Source organism: Atractosteus spatula, chromosome 9 (assembly GCF_055471065.1).
Source record: "Atractosteus spatula isolate fAtrSpa1 chromosome 9, fAtrSpa1.hap1, whole genome shotgun sequence".
Classification (NCBI taxonomy): Eukaryota; Metazoa; Chordata; class Actinopteri; order Semionotiformes; family Lepisosteidae; genus Atractosteus; species Atractosteus spatula.
Genome location: NC_142714.1, coordinates 13,868,975 through 13,884,388, shown reverse-complemented (window position 1 = coordinate 13,884,388; position 15,414 = coordinate 13,868,975). Strand labels below are relative to the sequence as shown.

Here is a 15,414-nt window from a genome sequence, read left to right as displayed (position 1 = left end):
TTGCGTGGCATTAATCATACTCTAAGGCTTTATTAATAATGTGACATAACAAATTGTTATCTGTCTCATAAGCATACTAACGGTAGGAGATTTCAGGACTTTGTTCATAATACTTGCTTGGGCATGTACAAACACAGCAATACAGGAATGCTGCTTCTATCTGATTATAAAAGCAGTTTTCAAAATCTGTTTGAAATATGAGTACACCTTGCAGGTCAATCTACTGATTTTGCACCAGGTTATTTCTTTTACGTCAGCTTTAGCAGACATTAATCTTGAGCATCTTGAATTACCACAGTATCCATCTAGAAACAGATTCATATCCATCAGCTTCTTGGAAGTGATGTTAAACAATGAAAAGTGCCTTAGAGATTTTATTAAGTAATCTGTACATAGAGACTAAAATAATTTAATTAATCACTTTGAAAAGTGGAACTCTAACTTAACTTTTTTTAAGAAAAAAATATTTGTTATGAATTGAAACATCAATATATAACAACAAAAACTGAATTTGGTACATTATTTCTTATTTTCAATTTATACAATTTCTTACACATAAGTTCAACAAAGGACTCCAAGAATAAACAATATACAAACACATGGATGAATCACATTGTTCTAAGGTTCAGTGCAAATAATGATAAGCATATATCAGTAATATGTAACTTACAAGTCACATTAAACATCACAGATGGGCCAAATTTGAATTAATTTATGATTTTGGTATTGCCTTATCTGCATTCACCTATGCTCAATCAGGGTTTGTTTTTCAAGGTAACGTCTATTTGTTTTATACATTTATAGTCAATCCTGATTTATGATAAATACTCTTGCTGCACTAATCTCTGAGGTTAATCCTGATTTTATTTTGACTTTATAGTGTTTTGCATATCCATACCTGAAATAATACAAAAGTATTTTTCTATGGCTGATTGTTGTGCAACACTTTAAAGTGCGTGACTGCAGATCCCTGCTGGAAATGTCTGTATTATGCAACTTTCATTAGACACACTCAGGCTCATCCAATAAAAGCCTCCTCCAGTTTCATATCCAGACTGTGCCAGGTTGCACAAAAGGCAGGGAATCTCCAGTCTTGGTGAAAAATTGGCCCAGTGTTGCTGGCTATTCAGTAGCTTACAATGCAACAGAGTGCACTGTACTGGCAGCTTGCCTGTGATCAAATACTGTTGGTGGGATTTTTCATCCTCTGACTGTACATAACCTAATCATAGCTCAGAAATATTCAGCCTGCTGATACTTCCTCGAGGAGGCATGTACTGTATGCATCTAGAAGTGACTCTTGTTTCAAAAGACAATACTCTAAAAGGGAATACAAAAGGGGAAAATGTTGCTAGTCCTAAATGTACTACAAAGTAATAAAATAATTTGCCTGAAGTTTAAGTAAAGCTTAAGGCTCTGATCTAAACTTAATAATCCTGAATCTTCAGAATCCTCCAGCCATACGCTCAAATACAACTCTGAGGCACAGACCTTCATTTTACTCCAGTTAGATCCTGTTTTGTCACTGTGTTGGTTTTGGACTCGACACCTTGTTTTGCAGTATAAGGGCTGGATTTGTCCCATTTTTTAAATTTTGCAGAACATTTCTTGGACATGCACTCTTCTTTCACAAGTGTCTTTGAAATTTTGTTAAGGGAAGTCTTAAACCAAGAGGCCACAAGGCTCCTTGTGCCTGAATGTTGCAAAATAATCTTATTCCTCTGCCATCCATCCATCTTCTTACATCCATGTACAGCCTGGACAGGATTCCAGTCCACTGCAGGGCAGACAGACAGATTTCTTACAACTTTTGTTGACATGTTTGATATGAAGTCAGAAGTATTACTGTATTATCTGTTTTTTTTTAATTGAACAGACATTAAGTCCTTTTGAACAGACATTTCTAACTCGGCACGTGTTTTCGAGGTAATACATTTTCAGCTCTTCTGTAGGAGTTTATCTATTCATCCTTGGATTCCAGGATGTTGAAAAGGCCAACAATGCCATAGTTAATATTGTAATATTAGAACTAACTCCAGTTATAAGAGGCCACCTTTGCTCTTACTTTAAATGTACTGTATAAAATGGCATTCACAAACCATTTGAGAGTCCATAAGCAATTAACCTGCTCAAGGTAACATACTGAAACCATACATAAATGAAAACCTGGACTTTCACTGTCTAGTGAAATGGATATTTCCACCTGAGTACAAACTGCTACCTTCCTTTGTTATTAACAGCGCACAGCACATAATCTGAAATCACTCTCCAAATTTGGAATTTGTTAACAAACTCTGCTATTTTGCTACAGTACATCCTCTGAAACGGCACTGAAGGGAGACTCATTTGTGCACTTCTCTTGTTGTCTGATATACCCACTGTTTTACTGTATGTTCAGCAATGCCTTACAGGTGAGCTGGCACTGCCTGAACTGATGGCACTGCAAGCTCACAGGCACCCAGCAACTGTCAGGGGTTATTGGTGTGTGAAACTGGATCTCATCCAGCCATAGGAATGCTAGTCTGTAGTGTACTACCAGATGGAGAGATCCAGTCACTGTCAGCTAACCAGCCAGGGCACAAGCCATTGATGTCTGGGCTACAGAGCTCAACCTCCACTGTTAAGTAACTGTTTTTACTGGTTAAGCATCTTAGGGGGCCCTGACACAACGCCATTTCCAAAAAACAGTTCTGAATGCTGTTCTGAACCTCTTGCAGTAAACGAGTGGTAGCAAAACAGACTTGTGGGTGAAAATGACAAGAGAGTGGCTACAGTAGATGCAAAATTCAGAGGTTATTCTATCTCAGTTACTAATGGGATTGTGTCAAGTGCAGCTCTTCCTGACCCTGCCAGGATTTGATCCCTCACAGGCTCTGAGTGATCACAGCACCACTCCCACTCCCTAGACAGTGGATTATGCCATCACGCCAAGAGACCAGGTCCTCCACCACAGGAGAATTCAGCACAACACCAGTGGGGAGAGCGCCTCTACTCCACCCCTGCCAGGATCCAATCACAATCACTAGTGAGCCTAGAACAACACACTGTCACTTGACAGCCAGCAGAGAATTTAGCTGGACCACAAGACTGGCTGTGGCAGAGTCTCACACAGTTCAGATTTCAGAGGGAGGTGACATCCGCTTCTGTAGTTTGCTCAATGCACGGAGCCCCCTTACAGAGCAAGACATAGGATAGATGTTTCACCACAGTAGACATACACATTTTAAACATTATTAAACATTTTCAAGTTGTACAGGTTGCAAAAAATAATTGGTTAAAGTATTAGCACTAAGATGTGCACTGTTTGATAAATGTCAGTTACTGTCCTTACAGTTGTGTGATATATAGTGTTGAATCATGCAACAGGATGTCTGACAATTGAATCCATACTTTTATGTCCCTAATCTTATCTTTCAAGATGAATATATCTTTTAACAATCTCAGCAGTGCTTTAATAAACAAAAAAAGCATTATCTAGTTTTGGATTTTATGGATGTAATTTGTTTCTCTCTTAGATTTTGTTGTAATAGGTTTACAGTGCTTCAAGAGAGACAATATTTGTATGTCCCTTTGTTTGATTATGGCTGGAAAAACCCTCATCATTAATTCAAAGCTAGGTTATGGATCTCGGACTTGAGAAGCACGTTGGTAGTTCTTGTGCTGTGCAGTGAAAGCTGGATATGTTTTTCCATCTCTAGTCCAGGCTTCAAGGTGTTGTTCCTCTTCTGACAAGCTTTGCCTCTACACAGTGCTGTCCTCAGGAACCGCAGCACTGAGGGACTCAGGATGATGAAAAGCCAAGGGTCAATGATGGAGTTAATGGACAAAAACCGCAGGGCAATCAAGTCAGTCCTGTGGCTTCCAGTTATCGACTGAGAAGAGTTAATGTAGACTCGGATCTATAAGAACATAAAAACATAAAAAATGTTAACAATGAGAGAGGCCATTCTGCCTATCAGGCCTGTTTGGTAGTTATTAGCTAAATGATCCGAAGATCTTATCTCAGCAGAAAGGAGCCAGAGTATTGACTTCAACAACATGGCTGGGTAGCTTGTTCTATACTCCTACAGCCCTTTAGGCAAAGAAGTTTTTTCTGTTGCTGGTTTTAAATGCACAAAAAGAGATAAAAAATGCAGTCTGTCAAATACTTTCTGGACTTACTGGACCCTTAAAATAGCCCTTTCCTTTTTGAAACAAAAATACATATCCAGTGGTTTCTCCGAAAGATGACCATCAAAATGTCTGTTTTTTCCATGGGATTATGAAATTATCTGTGTTCCTAAAATTTATGTGTTTGAGAAGGAAAAATAGAGACAAAGATATGCAGTATATAAAGATGCTGTTTCCTTATGGTGACCTCGCAAACATTTCCTCCTCTACAGAAATTATGTTTTTATTTTACTCACAACTCCCTTCTTTGTGCTACTTTTTATCTAATCTAAAAACTTTTTTCTACATAATGCAAATGCCTTGTTACTTATTGACAGAAGGTACATGTCAGTCCTGTCAAAACAACAGACAAATCAAGTTTCAGCAAGAGACTCTCAGTGATGCGGATCCATTTGATGCATGTGAACAACCCCTCCTTCCTTGTCCTGCAGATGACCATTAAATGGGTAGGCACAAGAGCCATGACACAATATATCTCTTTTGTCTTTTCTCTACAAAGTGTTGTCTTTTATACATGCTTAGACACTCATGAAAACAGTCATCAGAAATGCAAGCTTTTCTTTAAGTGAGCTTTCTATAAGAGACAGTTATCTTTGCAAATACTACATTCTTTATTATTTTTGATACTAAAAAGCTTCCATAATGTTTTGTTGAAGTTACACAACTGTCTAATTTTGACAAGGGTGTATCTTAGAATAAATCTCATAAAACAATGTAATACCGTACAGGAAAAAAATATCTTGGAATTCCTTATAGCATTTTTATGTTACATCTTGCATGCATTCTGTAGTCTCTTCGGAAATGAGTTTTTCCAGTTACATACAGTATTTCGAGGGCTTCCTTCAAATGTCAATCAGAGCTTTCTCTTTCTGATTTTGTTTGATACACTCTCACAGAACTGAAGACACGAGATCCTTTGAACTTACAAAACTGAGGGCTCTGCACTTAATATTGTAGCACCCACATGGGGTGCTATAGCCATGCGCACACAAGGCAGGCTGGGAACGGCGGATGAGGGGCCCGTATATAGTGGGACGAGGGCTGGAGACGCTCTCTTCCCTCTTGTGTCTGTGTAGGTGTGGTGCAGTGCTATATCTCCCCTGGTTCTCTGTGTGTAACCCCCCTCAGCGTCTTTAATAAATGTCCTGCCAAACTGTGCCAGAGCCTCCAGCCTGTTTCTTTCCGTCGGCAAACCCTGGGAGTGTTAAACTGGTGTCAGGAGTGGGACAGAGAGGAGCGGCACGGTAAGAGGATCGGCATGCGGTGAGAGATCTGGGGCACCAGGTGAGAGGCTGGAACACGGAGAGAGGCTCACAGGAGCCTGCAGAGAGGTCCCCGGCAGCAAAGAGCCCCCGTAACGGAGTGGCCCAGTGCGCAGAGAGAGGCCCAGCGGAGCCCTGGGAGAGCGGCCCGGTGTGCAGAGAGGGGCCCAGTGGGGCTCTGGGAGAGAGGCCCGGTGCGCGGATGGAGGCCCAGTGGGGCTCTGGGAGAGAGGCCCGGTGCGCGGATGGAGGCCCAGTGGGGCTCTGGGAGAGAGGCCCGGTGCGCGGATGGAGGCCCAGTGGGGCTCTGGGAGAGAGGCCTGGTGCACGGAGGGAGGCCCAGTGGGGCTCTGGGAGAGAGGCCTGGTGCATGGAGAGAGGCCCAGCGGGGCCCTGGGAGAGAGGCCTGGTGCACAGAGAGAGGCCCAGCGGAGCCCTGGAAGAGTGGCCCGGTGCACAGAGAGAGGCCCAGAGAGCCCTGGGAGAGCGGCCCGGTGCACAGAGAGAGGCCCAGTGGGGCTCTGGGAGAGAGGCCTGGTGCGCGGAGAGAGGCCCAGTGGGGCTCTGGGAGAGAGGCCTGGTGCGCGGAGAGAGGCCCAGTGGGGCTCTGGGAGAGAGGCCTGGTGTGCGGAGAGAGGCCCAGTGGGGCCCTGGGAGAGAGGCCCGGTGCACAGAGAGAGGCCCAGAGAGCCCTGGGAGAGCGGCCCGGTGCACAGAGAGAGGCCCAGTGGGGCTCTGGGAGAGAGGCCTGGTGCGTGGAGGGAGGCCCAGTGGGGCCCTGCTGGTGTAGTGGCAGCCCTGACGACAGGCTCAGTGGAGGCCGCGGAGTTGCCTGCCTTGCTCCTGCCTGCTCAATTTTTTAAAATTTTTTGGTCTTCGAGTATCCTGTATATTCTCACGGGAGAGGTGGGCATGGCACATCTTGCCATTATGCAGCTTTATTATGAGTCACTACTCATTGACAGAAGAATTTCCTAAGGTTGTGTCTAGGTCTTTCCCAACTCGAATCTGGTGCAATTTTGTGCAGTATTTATTCCACTAGACAAAGCTTAAAGCCACACATCAGTGGAAACCATTTTGTCCTAAATGTACTAATGTAACCACAACATGGGTATCCTCGCACTGCATGTCTGATTTTCTCAACCAAATTACAGTTGCACCACATTTGGGGATGAGTCGTTAATTCACCCTTCACAGCCATCAATTGTTAGCCTTTACTGTTTAAAACCTGAACAAAAGTCCCTTTATTCTTTAGTTATCGCTTCGGATTAAAAATCTCATGTTGATTGGAAGCCAAAGTAAGTGTCCGTAAGTGTAGGTTCGTTTATCCACTTGAGGTAAAATACGTTCAACAATCCTAAAAAATCTGATAAATTCATTTCAAAGTAAATAAAACATAAGATTATAATGTCACAAATTGCACATCGAGTAACTAGTGACCAAATACACTCCCAAAGCCATTTTATAAAATTTAGTAGAGAATCTGCACTTACAGTGATATTCAACAGTTTGTTCCATAAACCCACAACCTTCATCATCAGATTGTCTCTAATTCTAATCATACTTAATTATCTTATATGTAGAGTATTTTTTTATTTAATATCCTACTGTAGTATACCAGTTCTAGCAGAAGCCTAATGGAGGTGTACAGAATGGCATACTCTTGGACTTTAAGGAGATAGGTGATCATATTAATAAAACACCAGTTGTCAGGGCAGTACTGCAGGTATTCAGGATTTTAAATATCTCCCTCAATCCCTTTCCAAGTTCAGATTGTTCCAATCCAAAAACACTGGAACTGACATTTTGTGCAAAATCCTGTAATTTATGGTATTTGTAAGTTAATTGTTAAAACAATGAATACACGCACCACCTAACAGCCCCTTGCATTGTAAATTGGATGTTGATGTGTTGGTACAGTATTTTGAAGCCTAACAAATTAGTAAGAGCTTATTTGAAACCCTCACAGGATAACCAAAAGATTACAGTATTCTTTTCGCATGGTCATGTTGGTTGAAACTCTTTATTTCTCTCCATTTAAAAACGTAGTGTTCATACAGTACACAGTAGTATAAAACAAAGTAGATATCTGGGGCTGCAGTTTGTTGTTTATTAGTTACAAACTGATAACTAGTAGTATAATGCTTGTTTATGTTACAAACTTTGCCATTTATTTTATTTGTATTTATTAATATGATTTATTTGTATCTTTATAGATACTGGTTAAAATGTATCTGATTTTGGTGCACAGTTTAATTGTTCGATTAATTTGAATAGCTTAATATCAGCTGTCAGCAGAATTGCTTATTTGAATTGTATAACTTAAAATCTAGAAGCTAAATCTGGGAAGGAAAAACATTATAAACCAAATTATATTTTGTGTGTTTTCGATTATTTTTTAAAGGAACTACATAAAGAAATCAATAAAACTCAGGGTCACGTGTATTCATATAATGTCTGTAACAAAGAACTAAAATCTTAAGGATGCAAATAATGTATGAGCAGAACTGCATTGGATATATTTATCTTCACACCTACTCATCTGGCTGCTCAAAAAGATTCTCACAATTCATTATTCAGCACCAGGGTCAATTTAACAATATTTAAAGAAAAAGAATTGAGAAATTCTGCATATAAATTTAATGTGGATGTACTCACTGACAAAACTCTGGTGTTGCCTTTGTTGAGGAAAGCAGTGTTAGTGTCTTACCGTCAGAGGCAGGGAGCAAATAACGAAAGCCACAGTTATGAAGACGAGAAGAATGAGATGCTCTATTTCTTCAGTCATGGATGGAGACCTCCTGTCCTTTCTGCTCCTCTTCACTACGGATCTTTGGTTAACTTTGTGTCTCCGGTGCATTAGTACCAAGTGGTAAATGACAGACACGTTGCAGGTCACGATGGAAATAACTAGCAGGAGCATAAGGGTGGCGTACAGGATGGCGTACACTTTATCTTGGAGGCTTTCGGGGTTCATATTAATAAAACACCAGGTGCCCGGACAGTACTGAATATAATTCCCAAACTTCATGAAAGGCAGTAAACAAAACACGATACAGATGAGGTATATGAAGGGGATGAAGATGTACCCACATCGTTTCGTGATGTGCCGTCCGTAGAAGTAAGGGTAGCCTATGGATAAACAGCGCTCCAAAGCCATGGCGAAGAGAATAGACAAAGTGGCTAAACTAAAGAATGTCATGCTGAAGCTAAAATAATTGCAGAGAGTGCTGGTACCATTCTCCAAGTCCGTCTCACTCCTCCACATACTGACCAGAGTCCTGTTGGTAGCGTAAGAAGTGAGCACGAGTGGGCTGATGAAGCATGTTCCCATGAGGTCTGTTACAATCAAACCGGTGACCAGCACATGGAACAAGGATTGCCGCTGTCTGCTCTTGTGCTTCCTCCTGCGGATTTCCAAAAGGATCAAGGCGAGTACATTCCCGAGTACTCCGGCTGAGAACATGACAGCGCTGATGACCGGGCTCCCCGGCTCCACCGTTTTACTGTCATGGCAATCATCAGGTGTCCCCATTTCCAAAGTAAATGTTTGGCTAAAACTCCTGGGATAAATATTCCTCTTTCACTTTTGTTTGAGATCCATAGCGGCAACATACCTGTGGTTGTTTGGTGTTTTCATTATTTTATAACTGTAAAAACTCGGAAGTATTGTATGGTGAAAAAGTCAAACGTGCGTCCACCGTTCGGTCTGTGTTGTAATCGCTGAAGTTGTACCGAAAACGCGCTACTAACAGGAAGCCGCGAGAGAAGAGGGATGGTCTTTCTCAAGCGAAGCAGAACCAAGGCAGGGTATTTCTCCTTTATCACTTTCTGTTTACAAAAGATGAACACACAAGCGTGTCTACCTTGTGTTATTTGACGGTCAACTTGAATGCCAGAAAACAAGCGGTCTGAAGTTTTCGTTTTCCTTGAATTAAAGTAAAAAAAAACAACAACTCAAAACAGTTATTTTCCGTTTCTCACTTTTACGTAGCATGAAACTAAAAAAAAAAGTTGTTTATAATATACGGAGCGTTAAGAGTCATGAGCCATGTGTTCCTCTCACGAATGAGCAGCCTTTGCAGCAAGATGTGGTGACGTTTTCCAGCTGTTGACACACCCTCTTAGAAAAGTTAAATGGAAAAATCTGGATATTCAGGATGCCTTCAATGTTCTCACCAACGTATCAAAGTTCTCAAACTTAAATATGGAGAGTACAATTTTCCACAAATTGACAATTATAAAAAAATCATGAGAAAATCAAAGTATATTGTTTTGGACGCCAGTTGTAATAAAATAATACACTGTATATAATACAATGACCTTCTAGTTTAATGAAGAAACAGAATTTTGGAATTCTGTTGTCACAGATTTGACTCATGCCAGATTTATAGTTCAGTGGCTAAACAGAGTTTGAATGTGGAAAATAAAATAAAAATCTTATATTCACAATTTAGAAACCAGGACATTCTTTATGTTAGTTATACTATAGGATTCATTCGTTTCAATTGGAAACGTTTCAAATGTACAATTTTTGTATGTTGGGCTTTTGAGGATACTTGCCAAGTTCCAAATCACCAGCTACACTGCTTTCTAAGTATAATATTTTATTGAGAAAGCAAGACAGTCACTATCCATCTTGATTTATGGATTATTTTTTTCATTTCTTATCAGTGATGTTGGGGAAGCTTTGATTTCATTGATGAATAGGAAATGGAAGTTTGAAAAGCAATTTGATCAATCTGGATTGTATGACAATGCTATTTTCTAATTTTGGAAAAGTTCAATGGAAAAAATCTGGAGATTCATGATGGCTTCACTGTGTTTAGTGAAGTGTCAAACTTCTCAAACCTAACAGTGGACAGTACATATTTCCACAAATGATTTATGTTAATTATTAATATGTTCAGTTAATAGAAAACTTTGATGAGTATTATCCGAGTAAATTATGTTCTTGATAGCCTTCACATATTCCAAAACATTATCATTTAACAATTATTAACTTTTCAGATTGTCTTGGATTAAAGTACTTCTCATAATTCAATTCTTGGTAATACAATAATAACAATAATAATTCAATGAAAACAATAACTATGAAAATATTAACTGATATTTCTGTGGACGATATTTGTAATTAAATAATATATGGAATAGAATGCCTATCTAGTTTAATGTGCTAATAGAACTTTGGAATTTTGTTGTCACAAGCTTGATCTCAGCCACGTTTATAGTTCAGAGATTCAACAGACCTTAAATCTGGAAAATAATCCTAAAAAATTCTTATGTTCACAATTTAGAAATCAGACTATTTCTTATATCAGCAGTTAGGAGTCTTCACATTCGTACTTAATTTGCTAAGATCAACCAGTAGCCATTTTGATGTATCTAGTTTTTGCTTTTCAAACTTAAGTGTGTTCTGGGCAGTTGAGGGTGTTTGCCAAGTTCCACATCAGTACCTGTACTGGCCCTTAAGTAGAATATTTTATTGAGAAATCAGGAAAGTCATCCATCTTGTTTTATGTAACATTTGTTCAAGCTTAAATGCTATTGTTGATGTTGGAGAAGTAGAGATTTCATTGGCTAAAGGGTTTTGCAATTGAAAATTGAATTTTCAAAGGCAGTTTGACCAATGTTGATTTATGGTAATGCTATTTTGCTTTTAAAATATATTGTACTGACTTTGATAAATAGTCATCCAGCCTGGATGGTTGTGGATATGTCATCACTCCTCTCACTCCCAGGAACAAGATTTTAAGTTCTTTGCTGAGAAAGTAAGTAAACAACCATTTTTACACAGAAGTACTGTTTTCTTGTGATGCATTTGAATGATGCTTGTCAGATTTAGACACAAGAAGCTTAAATTTGGTTTACACATTTGGTCAGTTAGGGCTGTTTGGTAGTGAAGATTTTTATTTTAAAATTTATGATAGTAACATACAGTACAGTATGCTTAGCAAACTTGAAGTGGGTTAATGTTGCCATCATTGATGTTTCCAAGTTTCTTATTAATCACTTCAATGGATCCCAAGAGAAAGAATTGGAAAACATAGGTTATTGATATAATTAGTCTGAGTCTGAGTCAGACTTTAATTCTATTGTCCCTGGGATGACCAATTTTGAATTGATTGCTAAAACAGTTTCAAACTCCAGTAGTAACTTCTGACAAACAGATGGTATGAAACAACCTTGCAATGGAAATACAGCATAAATTAAACAGCATTTTCTTTCTGTGCATTCTTTTCTGTGCTGACTGCTGTTGGTCTCAGCCCCTTTATAAATAGATAAAACTTCCACCCCACACATGACAGCCTATATTCAGGGCAGGATCTAAAGTTAATTTCAAGGTGCTTCTGAGGAATAGCTAGTAAATGGAGAATCTGTCTACCAAATAATAGCACCACCTGAAGCGAAACAATAAATTACCAAGATCATTTGCAAAATAAAAGCTTTGCTTTACAACATTTCTTATTGCAGTTATGATTTATGATCCACACTCTAGCCATTTTTGTGTATACAATATTGTCTTTCAGTACTGGGAAACAAAACATTTGTCAACAGAGATTTCATGCTAATTGCTTTAACTAATCTTAGTAACCGTTCCCACTTGGCGTCTTCTTTGTTGAAATTTAAACAAATTGTTCACAAGTATTTATCTCCTTCAACAGCTGTTTTGTGTTATCGGGATGGCAATGGTGTGGTTTCATTGTAAAATGGATTGAAACAAAAGCGTTCTTCTTGATTAAGCATCTTGATTTTCTGTTCCAGCATTGGAGTGGGGATTTCTAAGACTCTTTCTGTCTAGAAGAAAACTTGGCAATATGACACACTGGTGTGTAATGTTCATGATTACAGTAAAACTGCATTCTCAATATTTAATGAGTCTTGTGTTGTAATGCTTTATCATTTGTTCCTAAAAGGATTATGATGTTTCTTTGATGATGCTGAGCGTGCCAATCAATAATACCGTACAATAGCACAGTATCAATGGCTGTGCTTTTCCTTTGTTATTACATACAATTCATTAATTTGCAAATTTGTTATCCTGTGACTAGGAAACTAAAGAAAACATGACAGCTGTCACAGGGTGATGCACACCATTATTGTTTACAGTGAAATGATGGATCGGATCTGTTCCAGTACACTGCAAACAAAAAAGTGGCTACATTAATTTTATATTGCTGTGCATTATTAATTGCATAAAAACAATAAATAATTAGGATCTTTATATCTGCATATTCAAATCTTACAGAAGGCATTTAAAGAAACATGGAAATCCAGTTACATTAGTTTTTTTCCCCTAAAAGTTCAGTACTTTCGTTTTGTTTCCTTATTATGTCATAACTGAAGAGTAACGTTTGCCTAATATGGAGAAATAGAAGCGATTTACACGTTTGTGCTTCAGCTTCTCAGTTACTCCCATTAAAAAAAAAACAACTATTTTGTTGTGGCTTGTCTCCTAACTGTTCTGGTGGTTCTCAGGCTCACATGTACAATGTGAAATATTTTTATTGTCAAGTAATGTAAACACAACTCATTTGGAGTTGCTTTCTTTATGCGCACTTTATGGATGTTTGGATTTTTCTCTTTGCTTTCTGAAACACTCCTGTACTGACTTTCATAAGCACCCCAGACCATGTATATATGTGTGTCCTGCCTTTCGTAGAATAATTTTCCTCTAAAATAAAGCCCAAAGAGTAAGCATGTGGTTTTACAGATTTATATAAAAATCTGTATCTTTAAAATTCTAAGGTTTTTTACCCTGTCACTGTTAAATGGATAGTGTTGTTAAACTTCAACACTGAATAATACAATATAGCCTGAATATACATATTACATCCTACGATGTTAAAAACGAACTCAGTTGGAGCTAATTTTATTCACATCTGTATCAGTTATATTAATTTAAATCATTTCCTACGAATATTGGTATAACAATATACGAGAATTATAATAGGCCTATTAGCAAAGACTATTCTGAATACCTGAATCCTGAAAAGTGATCCACCTAGTCCTGTAAGAGAACCTAAAACATACCGCTGTCTCCCTCTAGGGGCATTAATGAAAACTGCAGTGGCAAATCCAGGGAAAAGGAGTTCTGTGCATGATTTGTTCAATTCTGCTTCCTTTGTTGTTTGCATATTGTAGTACAACATTTTTAATTTAAATTATTTAACTGCAGGTTAATGTGCATAACAGCATCTCCCTGAAGTGTGCTGTGTTTGGTTTGCAAAATTTGTTTTTCAAATGAATGGGCATGGTTGTTTACTTTACTAAATACTGCATATACAAGATAAGACAAGATCCTAGCAATGGAGTGTATCCAGGAAAAATTCAGGATTAGGAAACCAGGATTAGAAACTCAGATCAGATCATTACAGTGTTACATTGACACCATGTGATACTGGAGGTCTAAGAGGCTCTTTGTTTCCAGCTTCATATGTTTGTTAAAATACAAATACAGCTACCTCAGCTCATGTACACACATATCAAAGCACTTATATACCATCTATACTTGAACTATTTAGCTGTGGTGAAATATATCCCCCATGAGTAGGATGGGTGTCCTGAAATTAGTTTAATATTTGTAGTCTTGCAGTTCTTGGACTACGTTTTGTCCTGTTCAAGCACGTAACATCATCATACCAATGAGTCCCAAAGGAACATTTTTCAACACCACGTTTAGTAAAATTTTACATCTTTAATTTTCAATCTGCTGCAGATACCTAGCTGCTGGCTTGAAGACATGTTGCTGAATACATTTGTTTTAAGACATAACCAAATTCAGAGTTCTTAGTCCCTTATAAATGTTTCAGCTGCAGACCTGCAGACTGCAAATACTTCTGTGTCTGGGTAGGTTTGTCTAATTACATGTATAAGTGGAATCATGAATCTGCTCCTATAGACCATGCAGGGAAAATATAAAAAGGTTAACAAGATTTTAGTATTCTATTAATGAAAGTATAACATTTTAACAGTTTATCTATTTGGTTGCTATGATGCAAAATATCTGACCAGGCTAAAGGAATGACATATACAGACAGGCTAAAGGGGTTGAATTTTTTCAACCTTGAACAGCATATGCTATTAAGTGACCTTGAACTACGTTTTTTCAAATACTAAGGTTTATTGACAAACTCAACCCAGGAGACCAAGAAGTGAAAATTAGGCCTAGAAAAAGGAGGCACATCTTCATATAAAAGTGTCTGGGACAGGTTTTCCAGCTGCTGTTTGAATACAGATTTCCTAGGATCCTTCGGCAGTTGACTGGAGGAGATCCTAAGATCAATGAGCTACCAGCAAACAAAACGTTTTGACAGTATTTTCTCACATTGCCCACACTAAACTCATACAGATAGCCCTGGGCGCAGGGAAACCAGAGAAGTTCATTTTTGATGAAACCCCTCTATGATATGAAAAGGAGAAAAAAGCCTCACAGACAAGAGCAGTGCTAATCCAGCAAAGAGGTTCAACCACAGATTTATCAAGAAAACGTCTGGCAGCAGCAATAATACTTGTAAAATGAATATCAAATTGCTACCCAAAGTGGCACTGTCTGTTAAACCACATATCTGTTCATCATTCTGGTTTGCAATCATATATGCAAGTTTTCATTATTTTTTTAAACATATACATTATATATATATATGAGTTCAGGTGGGTAGCTGTGTCAGCATGTGCAGGCTGCAAAGGAACAAGTAATAGATTTATTCCATGCTGAAAAGAGAAGAAAGAAAACACAGTGTTTCGGCTGTGGAGCCTTCTTCGGGTGTGTGGAAGATAAGTGGTGTGTGAAGATAATAAGTGTCAGCTAATAAGATAATGTCTGGATCAGCGTTTCTGTAAAATTCTCATCTTAAACTAGTAAATCAGAGAAACAACAAGATATAGAATTTACATTTCTGTATTTTTGACTGCTTCCAGAGTCTTGCCGGATTACAAATTGAGAATAGATTAGAGATTTAGATTAGATTTGCACAGTACT

General features: G+C 38.6%; 1 protein-coding gene across 1 annotated transcript; it reads right to left on the bottom strand.

Moving 5' to 3' along the window:
• Positions 1-1,848: 1,848 nt before the first annotated feature.
• Positions 1,849-9,518, bottom strand: LOC148828245 (prostaglandin E2 receptor EP2 subtype-like). Its single transcript, XM_088926094.1, has 2 exons — positions 8,143-9,518; positions 1,849-3,899 (listed from the first exon to the last, which is right to left on the bottom strand). Exons 1-2 carry the CDS (start codon positions 8,965-8,967, stop codon positions 3,603-3,605), a joined length of 1,122 nt encoding a protein of 373 aa, XP_088782220.1. The 5' UTR covers positions 8,968-9,518; the 3' UTR covers positions 1,849-3,602.
• Positions 9,519-15,414: the final 5,896 nt, after the last annotated feature.